The 15,513-nt window shown below is 46.6% G+C and overlaps 6 protein-coding genes across 8 annotated transcripts; 4 read left to right on the top strand and 2 right to left on the bottom strand.

The window, feature by feature from the left end:
• Positions 1 to 116: 116 nt before the first annotated feature.
• Positions 117 to 1,150, top strand: LOC108153880 (chymotrypsin-2). The gene is made up of 3 exons (XM_017283981.2): positions 117 to 219; positions 277 to 878; positions 950 to 1,150. The coding sequence occupies exons 1-3, from the start codon at positions 129 to 131 to the stop codon at positions 1,103 to 1,105; spliced, it is 849 nt and encodes a 282-aa protein (XP_017139470.1). The 5' UTR covers positions 117 to 128; the 3' UTR covers positions 1,106 to 1,150.
• A 317-nt stretch (positions 1,151 to 1,467) lies between these two features.
• On the top strand, positions 1,468 to 2,484 carry LOC108153881 (chymotrypsin-1). Its single transcript, XM_017283982.2, has 3 exons — positions 1,468 to 1,534; positions 1,599 to 2,194; positions 2,256 to 2,484. Exons 1-3 carry the CDS (start codon positions 1,468 to 1,470, stop codon positions 2,412 to 2,414), a joined length of 822 nt encoding a protein of 273 aa, XP_017139471.1. The 3' UTR covers positions 2,415 to 2,484.
• Positions 2,418 to 4,160, bottom strand: LOC108157851 (LIM domain-binding protein 3). Its single transcript, XM_017290055.2, has 5 exons — positions 4,104 to 4,160; positions 3,832 to 4,031; positions 3,287 to 3,765; positions 3,119 to 3,202; positions 2,418 to 3,064 (listed from the first exon to the last, which is right to left on the bottom strand). The coding sequence occupies exons 2-5, from the start codon at positions 4,013 to 4,015 to the stop codon at positions 2,483 to 2,485; spliced, it is 1,329 nt and encodes a 442-aa protein (XP_017145544.1). The 5' UTR covers positions 4,016 to 4,031; positions 4,104 to 4,160; the 3' UTR covers positions 2,418 to 2,482.
• A 1,151-nt stretch (positions 4,161 to 5,311) lies between these two features.
• On the top strand, positions 5,312 to 6,934 carry LOC108157787 (short-chain specific acyl-CoA dehydrogenase, mitochondrial). The gene is made up of 3 exons (XM_017289977.2): positions 5,312 to 5,463; positions 5,530 to 5,757; positions 5,823 to 6,934. The coding sequence occupies exons 1-3, from the start codon at positions 5,424 to 5,426 to the stop codon at positions 6,794 to 6,796; spliced, it is 1,242 nt and encodes a 413-aa protein (XP_017145466.1). The 5' UTR covers positions 5,312 to 5,423; the 3' UTR covers positions 6,797 to 6,934.
• A 1,878-nt stretch (positions 6,935 to 8,812) lies between these two features.
• LOC108156819 (conserved oligomeric Golgi complex subunit 1) lies at positions 8,813 to 13,814 on the top strand. 2 transcript variants are annotated; one of them, XM_033388994.1, is made up of 5 exons: positions 8,813 to 9,015; positions 9,088 to 9,764; positions 10,377 to 11,428; positions 11,491 to 12,153; positions 12,242 to 12,280. In XM_033388994.1, exons 1-5 carry the CDS (start codon positions 8,882 to 8,884, stop codon positions 12,263 to 12,265), a joined length of 2,550 nt encoding a protein of 849 aa, XP_033244885.1. In that variant the 5' UTR covers positions 8,813 to 8,881; the 3' UTR covers positions 12,266 to 12,280. The 2 variants fall into 2 exon arrangements, with proteins under 2 accessions (XP_033244885.1, XP_017144003.1); XM_017288514.2 differs by lacking the exon at positions 12,242 to 12,280 and adding an exon at positions 13,393 to 13,814 and having other exon boundaries at positions 8,814 to 9,015.
• On the bottom strand, positions 13,722 to 14,792 carry LOC108156820 (glycine-rich protein 5). Of its 2 annotated transcripts, none has more exons than XM_017288515.2 (2): positions 14,709 to 14,792; positions 13,722 to 14,044 (listed from the first exon to the last, which is right to left on the bottom strand). In XM_017288515.2, exons 1-2 carry the CDS (start codon positions 14,766 to 14,768, stop codon positions 13,874 to 13,876), a joined length of 231 nt encoding a protein of 76 aa, XP_017144004.1. In that variant the 5' UTR covers positions 14,769 to 14,792; the 3' UTR covers positions 13,722 to 13,873. The 2 variants fall into 2 exon arrangements, 1 of the variants encoding a protein (XP_017144004.1); XR_001775132.2 differs by having other exon boundaries at positions 13,725 to 14,044; positions 14,671 to 14,760.
• Positions 14,793 to 15,513: the final 721 nt, after the last annotated feature.

Below are 15,513 nucleotides of genomic sequence, written 5' to 3'. Positions count from 1 at the left end.
GCGGGTGACAGTGACCACCCACAGCTGCACTCGATAAAATTCAAATTTCATTGTGTAGGTTTTCCAGCAGGGTGTATACTATATAAGGCCCAGATGCAGTTCCAGTGGCACACAAAGCTCTATTCAACATGAAGGTAGGCACTACTTTGATTTTGCTCTTTGTAGCTCTGATGGGAGTGGAGCTGATCCAAGGCAAACCCATGGGACGCATCATTGATTGTAAGTCAAACTTTGGAAAGAATAGAGGCAAAAATACTAATACCCGACTATCCTCAGTGGACGCGTACTTTGAGGAGGCGGACACCAATTCCCAGGAACGCGTTGTCGGTGGCTACGATGTGCCCGAGGATGAGTATGTGCCCTATCAGGTGTCCATGCAGTTCCTCACACGGAGCGGCCAGCAGCGGCATTTCTGTGGTGGCTCTCTGATTGCACCCAATCGCGTCCTGACTGCCGCTCATTGCGTCAACGGACAGAATGCCAGCAGGATCACGGTGGTGGCTGGCATTAGGGATCTGAATGACAGCACTGGCTATCGCTCTCAGGTGCAGTCTTACGAGATGAACGAGAACTACCAGGAGCTGGTGACCAGCGACATTGCCATCCTCAAGATCGATCCTCCTTTCGAGGTGGATCAAAAGCGTGTGTCCACCATCGATGTGAGCGGCTCGGAAGAGGTGGGGGCCGATCAGGAGGTTCTTCTCACTGGCTGGGGCTCTGTCTTTCACTTTGGCACTGGTCCCTTTGCCAAGTATCCCACGGTGCTGCAGAAGCTCTCCTACAAGACGCTCAGCAATGCCAGATGCAAAGAGACCATGACGCAGCTCACGGACACTGAGATTTGTGCTCTGGAGAGATTTGGCAAGGGTGCTTGCAATGTGAGTGGTGGATTCCTTTAATCACTGATTGCTGATCTCTAAAACTTGGTCATATTTTCGCTAATTTCCAGGGCGACTCTGGCGGTCCTTTGGTGATGCAGAAAGGGGAGTCTTTCAAGCAAGTAGGCGTCGTCTCCTATGGCACTGCTTTCTGTGCCTCCAACAGTCCTGATGTCTATACCAGGGTTTCCATGTTTGATGGCTGGATTGCAGAACGAATGTCCTAAGACTATTAAAATTTGCCTCTGGTTTGATCAATAAAGTTGATTTTGAATATGAAAATTACGAGTTTTTCTTTCCAACAATCACTCTATTTCTTTTTAGAAGGTAACACCTCTATGTGATGATGGAATTTTTAAATACTTTAACTAGGTTATTCTCCACCAACATTGCGAATACCCGCAGAATGGCCCATTATATTTTGAATTTCAAGATCAAATTTAATGGCCATAACCAAGTTTGCGAGTTGGCCCACATATCTGCAGCGATATCTATGCAAATTCGCCCTCTAATGGGGGCTCACCTAAATGGTGTTTATATAAGTCTAGTGTCAGGCCCAAAACCACTGACATTAACCAAACAACCAACGATGGGGCTAACGGAGATTCTGCTGCTCGCGGTACTCTCTGCCGGAGGGGCCACAGCGCGTCTTAATTGTGTGTTTGGTTAAAAATAACTCCCTAAACCACTCAAGAGCTTATATTTTGCTACCCTTTCTAGCTCGTCAGCTCAGTGAAGATCCACCCACTCAAATAGTTGGTGGTTCGGATGTTCCACCTGGAGAGTACGTTCCCTATCAGGTGTCCATGCAGTACAGAACCAGCGGCGGTCAGGCGCACTTTTGCGGCGGCTCTATTATATCTCCGAATCGCATCCTAACGGCTGCCCATTGCTGTCGCGGACTGAATGCATCGCGGATGACAGTTGTGGCCGGGATACGCAGCCTTCAGGAGAGCGGTTCACGTTCTCAGGTGGTGTCCTACAGCATACATCCAAAATATCAAGAGCTAGTCACCAGCGACGTAGCCGTGCTGTTCATTGAGCCGCCGCTGGAGATGAACAATGTCAGCATCAGGGCCATAGAGTTTACGGCAAAGCGAAAGGAGTTTGTCGGTGGTGGAGTTCCCGTAACACTCACAGGATGGGGTCTGCGACTGCCTGTTCCTGTTCCCTTCCTGGACAACGTCAACTATCCGAACACACTTCAGCGCATGAGCTATCATACGATAGGAAATAGGCAGTGCAGAGAGGCGGGCATGGAGAGTGTCACGGATACGGAGATCTGCGCCAGAGGTCCCTTCAGAGGCGCCTGTTCGGTAAGTCCTTGGATTCCATTTAAAGATATTGAATCCCAATCCGCATCTGTCCTTCTTTCAGGGCGACTCTGGCGGACCGCTGGTCATGCAAACGGAGAATGGACTGAAGCAGGTTGGCATCGTGTCCTATGGACTGATGGTCTGCGGTCTCTACATCTCCCCGGATGTCTACACTCGAGTGTCCACGTTCAGTGGATGGATACAAAACCACATAGAATAATAGAGAAACCTCTCTTAACAACATGCAGATAACATAAATTTATAAATCAGAACTAATTCTTTTCAATTCTATTCCTCGGCTGGTGCCTCGGCTGGTGCCTCGGCTGGTGCCTCGGCTGGTGCCTCGGCTGGTGCCTCGACTGGTGCCTCGACTGGTGCCTCGGCAGGGGCTTCCTCAGGTGGAGCTTCTTCCTCTGCAACTGCGGCTGGGGCTTCCTCTTCTGGTGGCGGTGGTGGTGGTGGCTCTTCAGGAGCTGCTGGTGACTCTTCTGCTGGTGGTTCTTCTGCTGCCTCTGGCGGTGCCTCTTCTGCGGTGGGAGGGGCTTCTTCTCCTGCCGGGGCCTCTTCTACAGCTTCTGTCGGCTCCACTGGAGCCGCTTCTTCAGCCACTAGTTCTGGAGCAGCAATTCCTTCAGACTCTGCAGCGACGGCTTCCTCTCCTGGTGCCGGCTGCGAGGGAACCTCGGAGAGAATCTCCGAAGGTTGGGCAGTGACTACGACAGTATCGGCAGCAGTTGGAGGAGGAGTCGGAGGAGTTGTATCCTTATCTGGCTCAGCCTTCGCCGTCGCTTCCTTCGGGGAGCTGCTGTCCTTTTCGGAAGATTCCGTCACTTCCCCACAGGGATCTACAATGGGCTTAAGAGCCATGTGCTGCAAAAAGGAAATTAGTTTCAAGAAATATATAGATACGAGGATCTGTCAAACCGTTAAGCAGTTTCGGAAGAATCGCTGAATGACGCGAGCAGCGTGATCCATGCGCATTTCCTCTTCATTAGCAGCTTCATCAACCTACAAATGTAGGAATACAGGTGGGTATTAGCGAAACAAATGAGATCTGGGAAAGGGAAAAGGAAAAGGAAACGGAAACCCTACCTCCATGCAGGTGCAGGTGCATATGTGCTGTGGCAGGTTGGCGCGCACTAGATAGCCGCGCCAGGCGGCCTGGATAATGGTGGCCGAGTGCTCCCGCATGGCCTCGCGCATGCGCTTGAGCTCCCGATCTCGGAAGTACTGGTAGAGCACTTCTGTGCCGTCGGCGCCACGAGCAGCCGCCATGTAGGCGTCCACGAAACGCTTGTAGGCACTCTCGACGGCCGGTCGGGATATGGCCAGCTCCTCCTCGGAGAACTTGCACTTCACTAGCAGCTCCTCGAGTATGTCGATGTCCTCGAAGTTGATCGTCTGCTTGCCGCGGCGCATCTCGCAGCGACGCCGCTCAAGGAAGTTGCGGAAGCAATCCTCCATCACCTGTCCCATCATATCAGACTTTTCCTTAGTCAGATCGCAAACGCACAGGTCCGAGATGATGTTGTCAACCTGGCGCAGAGCACGATCCAGGATGCTTCTGGCAACTGCAAAGGCGGCGAGAGAGGGAAGATGACTCCAAGACTTACCCCACTCGTTTCACTAGTGCTCACCCATGGCCTTCTCTCGTGTCACAATCACAGAGTGCAGATAGTCGATGATGAACTGGCAGAGGCATTCCTTTGTTGGCTGGCAGCGCAGGACCTCGCGTGTGATGTCTGAAAGTATTTCGGGAAGTCCTTCCGGCAAATTAATCGCTTGCTGGCGGAGTTTTCCGCGCTGTATCAAGTAATTCATGTCTGTCTTTATCGGTCTATGTGAAATTAAAATAAAAATATATTATTTGTGAAAAATTCAATAATTTTGGAACAGTTCTTTTTTTAACTTAGCAACGGAGAATATGTGATTTCGGAAAACGTGCTGAAAATGAATCTAAAGGGCCAACTGAGATCTGGGGTCCTGTCATAAAAGCCCATTTGATTGCAAACGATCGCTGATACGATCACTTACAGATCGGAGAAGAAAAGGAACCAGAATAAGCGTTGCAGCAAACATAATCTACACATTCGAACTTCGCGCCGACGTTTCTTCTTGTATAGTGTCGCCACCAATGTTGTCAGTGGCAATTTCTTGAACTAAATTTAAAAAAATCTGTTGCTTGGTAGCACTGATTGCGTTTAACAGCCCCACGTTAAGTCGACATTAACGCTTGCGCTTAACAGCACTATACTACAAATACTTTACTGTTTCCACCGTTGAGTCTTGAGACTTTAAACAGTAGCTTCATATTTTTAAAGGTATAGAAACTTCCATACGATGGTTTGGAAAACAGTATCTATATAATATTCACGAAATAGGGTATACAAATGTCTATATACGCATCATGTCTTCAAATACCAGCAACACTGCGTCTGTTTTTATTTGTTGAACTATTTTGTTTAAGCCATGTTTTAGTCAAAATACAATAAAAGCAAGGACTAAAAACTAGCCAATCTTGTAGAAAATTGAATCATCAATGGGATTAAATTATGTGTTTAGGGCTAAGGGTCCTATCCAGCTATTATTATTAATCCTATACCGAATATCAAAGTCGAGGAACATGATTTCCGATAATGGAAAGAGAACTCTACACTGGTACAAAGGTTCCCCCAACAAAAGTGGGTGTGTATCGAGAATTTGAATTGCAAATTACACCCGCTAGCCGGAGAATCAATACACAAACCGTTTCTGAAAATCGTTGAACCGCTTTCCATTTCCCTACCCGCCAGCAGACCCCTCTCCCGACCCGAACAGAAAGCTCCAAACAAAGAACTTTTGAAATGAAAATATATACATATGTATGCAAAACTGGAAAGCAATGGTTGAATAACAAGTGAGGCATGGGCGGGGATTCCGCTGAAACAGGGTATCTGTATATTCATCCCGATAGTAAATCTATATTCATGATTTATCGGAATATTTGAGAGATAACGTACCTGTAGGTTTTCAGAATGGGAGCAGTCCGCCCCTTCATAGGTGACGCCTCTGCCTAAGAACCCGGCAATACATATAAAAGCTGTTTCCGATTGGGGAGACCATTGGAGGCTCGTTGTTGTTGCCAGTTGGGGCCCACGACGCGCGATCGTTCCCGCGAAGAAGCAGACGAAAGCGAAAGCAAAAGAGACATAACAGCTGGATCCATTCGGGGGATCGACAGTTTGTCGTAATGCAGCAGGTGTTGAGGGTCCGGGTCGCTCTGACGCTAGGTGAGCGCCACATCCACGCCACGATGGTGACTCAATCGTAATCCACTTTCGAGTCCACTTTTGCAGGTCAACGCTCGGGCAGCGTTTGGAATGCCAGCCGGGACAGAGGGATTGCCAGCCTGGCAGCTCTCTCCGAAACACACCAGATACTGCAGAATACCTGCCGGGACTTCGCCAATGCAGAGCTGGCTCCACGGGCCCGCCAGCATGATCGCGAGGGGCTGCACCCGGCGGAGCAGATACGCCGGCTGGGAGAACTCGGCCTAATGGCGGTGACAGTGCGGGAAGAGTATGGTAAGATGGTTGTGAGATTAATGCATGGCGTCACCTCTAAATGCTCTCTTGATACCCACCTTCAGGCGGCTCCGGACTCGACTACCAGGCCTATGCTATTGGCATGGAGGAGGTTGCTCGTGGCGATGCGGCCGTCTCCGTTGCAATGGGCGTCAACAACCTCTTCCTGGGCGCCGTACAGCTCCATGGAAGCGAGCAGCAGAAGCAAGACTTTCTGGTGCCCTACACCCAGGGCGAGAAGATTGCCTTCTATGCCCTGTCCGAGCCGGGAAACGGATCAGATGCCAGCGCCGCCAGCACCACGGCCAAGTTGGATGGGAATAGCTACCAGCTAAACGGCACCAAGGCATGGATATCCAATTCCAAGGAAGCCAGTGGCGGCGTCGTCTTTGCCACAATCGACAAGACGCTCAAGCACAAGGGTATCACGGCCTTCCTTACAGCCAAAGACGTGCCCGGTCTGTCTGTGGGCAAGAAGGAAAGCAAGATGGGAATGCGAGCCTCCTCCACGTGCCAGCTGGTGCTAGACGACGTCCAAGTGCCGCAGTGCCAGGTGCTGGGAGGCCCCGGCGAGGGCTTCAAAATCGCCATGCAGTCGCTGGACTGCGGCCGCATTGGAATTGCCGCCCAGGCTACGGGCATTGCACAGGCCGCTCTGGAACTGGCCGTAGACTACTCCCAGAAGCGTATTGCTTTTGGCAAGCAGCTCTCGCGGATGCAGCTCATCCAGCAGAAGCTGGCGGACATGGCGACGAGGGTGGAGGTGTCCCGGCTGCTAACCTGTCGGGCCGCTTGGCTCAAGGACAATGGTTTGCCCATCACCAAGGAGGCCGCGATGGCTAAGCTGCATGCCTCCGAGGCGGCCACATACTGCGCCCACCAATGCATCCAGATCCTGGGCGGAATGGGTTATACAACCGACTTGCCCGCAGAGATGTACTACCGTAACGCTCGAGTAACGGAGATCTACGAAGGAACCTCCGAAATTCAGCGAATTGTGATTGCCAATGCTGTGCTCAGGGAGCTGGGCAGTGAATGATCTTATCTGCATTTATATTTTATTAAACACACTGCCTATAGGCTATAGGGGTTCAATATTGTTATTCTTTTTAAATTAAAATAATAAATGAGCCAGCCATGTTGTGATCATATGTGGTTGTATGAGTGCTGTAAAGTCCATAAGAATCCATCCTCCTTCATTGTAGGAGAGAAGCATGGCTCAATTTGTAACTCACTTATCATTTGTTGGGGATACCTGGCCCCAAAGGAATCGAGATAAATGAGTAAACGAAGAGAATAGCCAAGACAGGCAGTGATAGATGGTCAAAGTGATGGAAGCTGGAATACCGATTATAAAATTATTTCGCAAACTAGAGGCAGGTAAACGAAGGCCCCGAAGACCCCCGGGTTATCATAATATGTAACCCCCATCACAATATTAAATAAATAGCCAAGGACGGTAAGACGTCCACAGATAAAGTCTACCTACACCAGATAAAATCCTTTGCATTAAATACTTGTGAAAATTGTACCTAAATTAGAAACAATATTTTTAAAAATTTTCCCCTATTCTAAAAAATGTACCTTTTTAAAATAAATGTTTATACAAAAAGAACAACTAGTTTTAGGAGAATTGATAAGATTCATAAATTAAGCCAAAAATATAAATCTAAAAGAGGAAGGGGATTGATGCTGATCTGGAATACTTAGGGGGTCGGAAACGATTCTTTCTGGACGTTACACACATCCATTTTCACCACAAACCTAAACTCATTTTGAGCTGCCTTTTTTGAGAGCCGAACAAAGGGTATAGAAACGTACATACTCAGGTTTTTTGAATTGCAGCTCTCCATGCATCATTTATTCAAATAGATTGCATTTAAATCCTTGTCGCTCATTCACTTTCAGGCAATTCATATTTGGCGCTCAAGTTTGGTGGGACTTTTTGGATATTTTCTCTGATGGGATTTTTCCTCGCCACAATATCCCTTTTCAGCTCAACAATGTCCCTACATTCCATACTCACTTACGTTTTCTTACGTTTTATGTATGGGCCAGACTCATGTGCCGTGAAATCGAGCAGCATTGTTCCTCAACATTGCGCGGATTGAGCAACATTTGCATACCCTGGGAAAATGGATATTACGGCTTTGAGGAAATGTTTGTCATCCCAGGCTTTAATTAATCCAGAAACTAGTCAGTCTCTGTTAAAAATTTATCTTTTAAAGTGGTCTTCATACAGAGACCAAAAATTGGTATTGGGGATCGAGGTATATTTACAAGGCCCTAATCTAATGCATTTATATCTCTAAAACAAATCAATTTGAGATAATATCCTTATTAATTACGTTTTAAAAGAGCTTAGCAAAACAGTTTATTCATATGTTAACAAAATAGGGTATACCTATGCCCAAACTCTGGTTGACGTGACATTTCATACCATGCCACTATTATTTTTTTTTTTATTTAAACCTTGTTTTAGTCAAAACGCAGTAAATGAGAGTACTTAAAAATAGCTAATCTTGTAGAAAATTTATTCATCAATGGCCTAAAATTATATGGGCAGCATTATTCAACGGAATATCAAAATTGAGCAAATGTTACGATTTTTCTCTTACGTCTTATTTTTATTACTTGACCTTCTTCACAAAAACCTTTTTTTAGACTAAATCCAACAAAAGCAGGAGTTTAAAATCAACCAGCCAAGTGAAAAATAGAGTCATTAATTGTATAAAAATATGTGGGCATAGCTGGGCGCTTTTTCTAGCTAGTAATTTTCGACGGAATATTAAAATTAAGCAATATGGACGAATACGGAATTCCATCCCTGGACGGAGAACGATTAACCTTTTATAAGCCAAGGGGGTATTTAAATTTTCCACCGAAAATAATAAAAAATTTAATAATGTTAGCACAGTTCAGGTGAAAGATATCATGGTTTTTTTTAAGTTCAGAGGAAAGATGGCATGAATCCTCAAGAATAATTTACAATCGTTAATATTTTCCGCCATTTACCTCAAGTAGTAGAACTATTTAAATAAAGGGGGCTCAAGTGGGCTAAGACAAGCTCGCGGTGATTGGCAAACATCTGTTTATTATTATTTTTTTCTAAATTTTTGAATAAATGACGGCAAATCTACTGAATTTAAATGTGGATACGCTGTTTGAGCAGCACAGCGTATCCGAGATCGATGTAGTGCAGAAAAAGATACAGACTGTGGTGGAGAACAAGCGCGAGGAGCTGCGCACTCATGTGGGGTAAGTGCGGCAGAGTGATGTGGCACATCGGAAAAGGCACAAAACTAACAAACTCTATTTGTAATGCCTAAGAGAGCGGTACAGGGATCTGCTCAAGGCGGCCGACACCATTGCGGCCATGCAAACGTCGGCGGCAACCCTCATCGAGCAGGTGCACTGCGTCCAGGCGAATTGTCGGAGTCTTAATGAGCAGCAGCTCCTGGGCTTCAAGACCACGGCGCCCGCCACGGACGCAGCGCTGCAGCAGAGAAATGCCAGCAAGAAGCTGCAGAGCTACTATGGCACAATGGTGCAAATCAAGCTGCTGACGTCGCTGCCGGAGCTCATTTGGACGCACATTGATAACGAACAGTTTTTTGCGGCCACTGAGCTGTTCATCTTCAGTCGCCACATCAGCACAGGCCTGCAGCTGGATGGCAAGAGTGCGCTAATGCGAAAGCTGCCCGTGGCCCGCAAGCAATGGGAGATTCTACGGCCCTTCCACCTTACCATCAAGCAGGCAGTACTAGCCGTGTTGGAGCGCGAGGAACTATGCCCAGAGATCGCTGTGGACTGTATGCAGAGCCTACTCCTGCTGGAAAAGTGCGATCTCAGCTCTGTTCTGCAAACGTTTCTCAACCTGCGAGCCTCTGCCTTCCTGAATTGCCTCCAGAGCCATTTCACGGAACCGCGTCGCGTCAAGGAACGCATTTTGGCAAGTCTGGGCATTCTAAACAGCACCATAGAGCTGCTGGACAAGTGTCTGCTGGGTGAGTGCCAATCCAATACGCTTTATTAATGCCTTCGGAATAGTACGCAAATAAAAAGAAAAAGGAAAACAATCAAGCAGCATTCCCAACACAAAAGGCGGCTGGCCAAAGAGGTTATTGCATCCCCGACTTGCTCTTGCTTGCTGTAGTGGAGTACACTCGTTGCTGGGCTATAATTTATGTTTGCCCCGCAGGCTTTCAACAGAGCATCGGTGTAGGCCACATGGTGGTTGGCACAGGTCACATAGCTGATCTGGCCCAGACCCACCAGCGTGGAGTTCTTGTCAATGCCATTGTAGCACTCGAATAGGGTGCCATTGGTGGGAATCAAGATATGGCAATGCTGCGTCTCCGAATTATGGAACAGCACAAAACATACACTCGGATTCAGGTCCAGAAAGTAGATGCCATAGGTGTCGCCCAGCTCCATATACGAGTCCCCGGAACTGATCTTCAGATCTGCCGTGTAGCGACCCACGCAGAGCTGATGCAGCGCTCCCTTGAGCTCAATGCCGCAGCGACGTGCTAGTTTCAGACTTGAACCTGACATTTTCTATTCACACTCTTATCAATTTGACTTTCTCCGACTGATTTTCTTTTTTTCGATTTCAGAGAACGGCCTTCTGTTCACTCGCCTAGCTGAATGTTCAGCGTCCACATGCCCGCCCAGCATTAGTCGGATGGAGAGCAGCGAGCGGCAGTTGGCCCATCTTTTGCCCGAAATCATAGCTGGCTTCAAGCCGCACTTTGATGTCCCAAAACTGTCGCCCAAGCATTTGGGCATGTCCCTTCAACAATGGCTGGACAAGATGAATGCTTTAGCCGCCTCACAGCTGCAGCAGATATTCGCTTTGGTCAGTAACATGCAGACCATTCAAGATATCAAATCGTCGGCCAGGTCCACAGGCAGGCCAAGCTTTCTTCATCTAGAGCAGCAGCTCCATTTTGAGCATTCCGAGCTGGACTTTTATGCCACAAAGTATGTACCCCTGATCAATGCCCGTGTGAGGGAGATCATACGCAGTAGTTGGGCTCACGCCATGAAGCAGACCTACGAGAAGGTGCTTTCTTTGATTGAGGCTGGGGTGTCGACGCCATCGCATCAGATCTGGAAAGAGGAGAACGATGACTTGCCCCTGAGCCTGGCAGCGGCACTCAGCGATCAGCCCAAGCGTTTGGCCAACCGCACCAAAGGCTATGACTCCTCAACCATTGATCTGTGCAAGCAGTTTGACTCTCAGCTAGCCGACATCGTCCAGGAGCTGAATGTCCTCCTTCAAGAGCAAACAACGCGAACGGAGGATAAGATGTCATTGATCAAATTCCTACGGGAAACGGCACAGGAGCAGGTTGCGGAGTATCTGTCCAAACTGAAGTCGCTGCAATTACGAGAGCGTCCTGCCCTGCTCCAGGCTCTGCGTAATAGTCTGGCATTGGTGGAACTGTGCCCCAACCTGAAGCTGTGCTTCTGTCAACCACCCAGCTGGCGTCAATGGGATCAGTCGGGTGCGGGCATTGACCACTGGCAACGTATTTGTGGTTTGATTGAAGACGAGATGCTGAGTCTCTGGCTGCTCATTGTGGAGGATGTCCTGACGGCTCACAGCTGCGAGAAGAAGCTTACAAAGATCATCAGTCATGAAGCGGTTTTGAGGGACTTTGCGGTAACAATTGCCGCTTAAATGTATATTGGCAATAAACTATAATCTGTACAATCCCCTTACAGCTCTGGCAAACGCTTATTCTGGAGCAGCGCGATGAGGAGCAGGAACAGAGCGTCCAGTCAACCATACGCATTCCCAGCCAACCGCGTCTCTCACTGCAAACGTATCTTCATCAGTTGATTCAGGCTCTAAACCTGGCTGTTCCCCAGACCCTGCCATCCAAAGTGTTGCATGTCTTCAACCAGAAACTTCTTGGGCAGCTGCTGGGACACTACGAGGGATTGGCGGCTGCAGAGTGCACGAAGACCAGCCAGAACATTGCCCTACAGCTTTACTTTGATCTGAAGTTTCTACAGCGCGTGTTTGCCGTCTCTCGCGAGGAGCGTCCTCTGTACGATCAGATCCATTCTCAGCAAAACAACCTGCGGGACTGCATCGATCCCTTCGACTTTGAGCTGTTTGCCGAGCACATCAGCACGCATGTCGCCCGCTCCACGTCTCGTCTCCAAGGCGAACTGGGGGTATTGACACCCTATACGCCAGCTCCTGGCCAAGGCACAACTGCATCGAGCGCCTTGGCCCACGAGGCGGATCCCAATGTGCTGTGCCTAAGCACTTCGGGCTCCACATCTCTTTGGTTCCCCTTGCTGCCGATTGTCATGCCGCAGGCTGCAGGTGGACTTGCTGGCAGTGAACGCAAACAGAAGCCCGTTGAGACAGATAAAGTGAGTACATTACTATAATATTGGATACCTTCAATGAACTTATAATTCAAAGCATTACCAAGTTGTAATTTGTGTATTTCTTTCATAGGATTTCTTTGAATTGCAATCCTAAATCAATAATTTCATCATTTGCTCTTGTTGGGTAGGAATTATATTTGACAAGTGATATTTAGTTTCCATTTCTCGTTTGCATGTTTGATTTTGTTCAGTCCAATCAGTCAAAGTTGCATGCCATGAATTACCTAAAATTAATTGAATATTTTCAAATGTTGTACACCCCATTTCCCAGTTAAATATACAATATCTTGCATATATATGCATATTGCATATTTTTATGCTTTGCCTTCACAATTTACCGAAATAATATCTCGGAAAACTAAAAGGAATCGTGTCTGGATTAATAAATCCTTTCATTGGCAGCTATGTGCTACAGAAACACTTGGATAATTAGTCGCTTTTTATCATTTCCTGTTTCCTTATCAAACAGCAATGATACTGTACTGTTGATACCATAGTAACTAGTTTCCATTCCTCGTTTGCATGTTTGTTTTTGTGTGTGTGCCTGAATTGCATGCACTCAACATTGATTGAATCTGTTGAAAGTGTAAATGGAGTCTTTTTCTTCCTTGGTTTCATTGGAAATTGTTCAAAGCTCTTCAAACTGAAGGAGCAGTTTAATTAAACTAATTTCGTGCATCCAGCATAATAAATAAACCGAAATGCCGCAAGACAAATTTTAATTAGCTGCAACTTTCGCCGGCGTCTACTGACTGGTGCTGCAGATGATGCTCCTCCTCCTGACCCTTCTACAGCAGTGCTCCAGAGACCCACCGCAAGTGCCTGGCCAAAAGTTTCGAACTCGAAACCGAGACCAAAATTTCCAAGTGGATGGGCAGGACATTGGCAGAGTGTGCTTACGGGTGTGTGTGTGCTGCTGAGTGCCTTAAATGCTAATTAATGAATCGCTGCAATTATTGAAATCAAATCGCCGGGCAGAAGGGTAATTTATGGCCGACTGGGAACTTGGCCGTTACTCGCATGTTTTGTAATTAGCCGCGATCTCTGGCGGTATAAATCGTTCTCTAATTATCCCAAATGTGTGCTTACTGTTTCTTGTTTGCCTCCCCCTTTTTGGGTTTCCCCATAAATCACCAGAGCTAGCCGCAAATTAACAGATTAATCAGACAAACTACCAATTAATAGTACTAATTAATTAATAACATTTCTCTTTTCCCACAGATAGCGATTGCGACGACAGCGACAACGACACCCACAAGGAAATCGGGTGGCAGTGCCACCACACGCAAGGGCGATAATAGCAAATCCAAATCGGGCGCAGCTTCATTCTTCGGCATGTCCCAGGAGTGGTTTCGCTAGAGGAGCCAAATCAAGTGGCCTGTGAAGTGCATCCAAGTGGAATACTCCCGAACCAGAAGTGCCGAGCGTTCATTCACTTCGTTCGCTATACTCTCGGATGTCAACTGTTCCATTGTTTAGGAAAGCGCATTATAAATGTTTCGACTCGTATCCCAAAAATACATTTTTAAAATGAACGTAATGCAATGCAGTTCTGCTATTTGTAAGAGCGATTTATACATACATACATTATAGATGTGTACATATATAGTATATTCCCTGATATCCTTTTAATTTCACCTTAATTCTAAATTTGTATTTTATAATGCGCTTTGATGTTGCCACATTGGCATTAGGGCTACTGCTATTTCTTGCCTCCTTTCTTTCCAGCGCCTGGGGGTGGCTTTTGGTCTGCTCCTTTCTTGGCTCCACCTTTGTCACCGCCAGCCCCACCGCCTTTGTTTTTATTTCCAGCAGCTCCAGCGGCTGCTGCGGCTCCTCCTGCACTACCACCGCCAACGCCGCCGCCTTTTTTCTGTAAGGAAAAGCACACGAAAAGATTTTACTTTGAGCTGGCTCTGGGCAAATAATGAGCTAGGACTGTGTACAGTTCTTGAGCAAAGTCAGTTAATGAGAAAGATGTTAGTTATTACGAGCAGTGGCATGAGCCGGGAGGGGTCCTTTGATAAGTTTGATGGAATATGAAATCTTTGGTGGGAATGGGAATGGGATTAGAAATGGAACTGGAAATGCACTTGAAAAGAGATTCCAAATGCCTGCCTTTTATTGAATGAATATGGATGTCCACCTGATTAAAGTTTAAACAAACTATGTGGAATGTGTCCGAATAAGGTTTTGGTAAGACCTGAGTCTTTGGATCATCTCACAACAATATGCAACCATGAATCAATGATGTTACAAGGGAACTGGATATCTTTAGGCAGTTTCCATGAACCACTTTAGGTATTTTCACGAAATTCCACTAGAGGAGCACCGCTCCATATAAGTCATTTTGTTAAAAGTATATCTTCTTGAGGGAATCTTCATCAGCGAATCTTAAAATTGTTTTTTAATTCTCAATTGATGCTTAAAGATATTTATATGCATCTCCAGTTGAAAGCTTAAGCAAATTAGATGATGATAATCAGTATCTTAACTCACAATTAATACGCATGTTGCATAACACAAATATTGCTTACATTGCCGCCGCCTCCACCTCCTCCTCCACCACCACCGCCGCCGCCCTTATTTTTTCCCATCCTATCAACTTCTTCGGCCAGCAATTATTTAATTTATTTGGTTTGGGTTTTTTCGGTTTTGGTTTGGTTTTTGGCGAGCAAACTTTGGCCACAGCAGGCAAATTGCAACTAATAAGCATCGCCCATAGCCCCACAGCAAAGTGCATAAAATGAATTCATTCCGCAGCCAAAAAGAAGGCCGAAATAAAAGTCGAAAGCAAAACAAACTAAAGAGAATTGTATAGAAGATATTGCGACTACAAGATACCCGCTATTTAGTAACCTAAAATTCTTTATCGATGCGATTATAGGAAGAAATATGTTAATAACCTACAAAAACACTAGACGATGATTTGCTTGCGGATAATTTTGATGGATAATAAAACTGTTTGTGAATTTCTTAAGAGTTTGATTCTTATCAAGCACATACACGAATACAGCATACCCTTCCACTCCAACGAGTGCAAGGTACAAAAATGCACAACACCAAAAGGCAGGAAAGAGGAAGCCGAGCCAATGGTTTTGGCCACCAAATGGGTATGGGAACGGGCAGTGAGAACGGAGGGAGGTAGCCCAAGGCAGAGCACACCAGAGCACAGAGCTGGCTGAAATGGCCCATAGCTCTTAACTGATTTAATCATCAGCCCGGCACCACTCTCTTGCCCTCTGGGAAGCCGGAAGGAATGAGTAGTGGCTGATTCTCGCGGCGACTGTTGGGATTATTTTTGTAGTATTTCTTTTTGGTATTTTTATTCCGTTTCTGTTA

This window comes from Drosophila miranda, chromosome 2, assembly GCF_003369915.1.
Source record: "Drosophila miranda strain MSH22 chromosome 2, D.miranda_PacBio2.1, whole genome shotgun sequence".
Taxonomy (NCBI): domain Eukaryota; kingdom Metazoa; phylum Arthropoda; class Insecta; order Diptera; family Drosophilidae; genus Drosophila; species Drosophila miranda.
The sequence above is the reverse complement of the archived record's forward strand: the minus strand, read 5'-3'. Positions and strand labels throughout refer to the sequence as shown.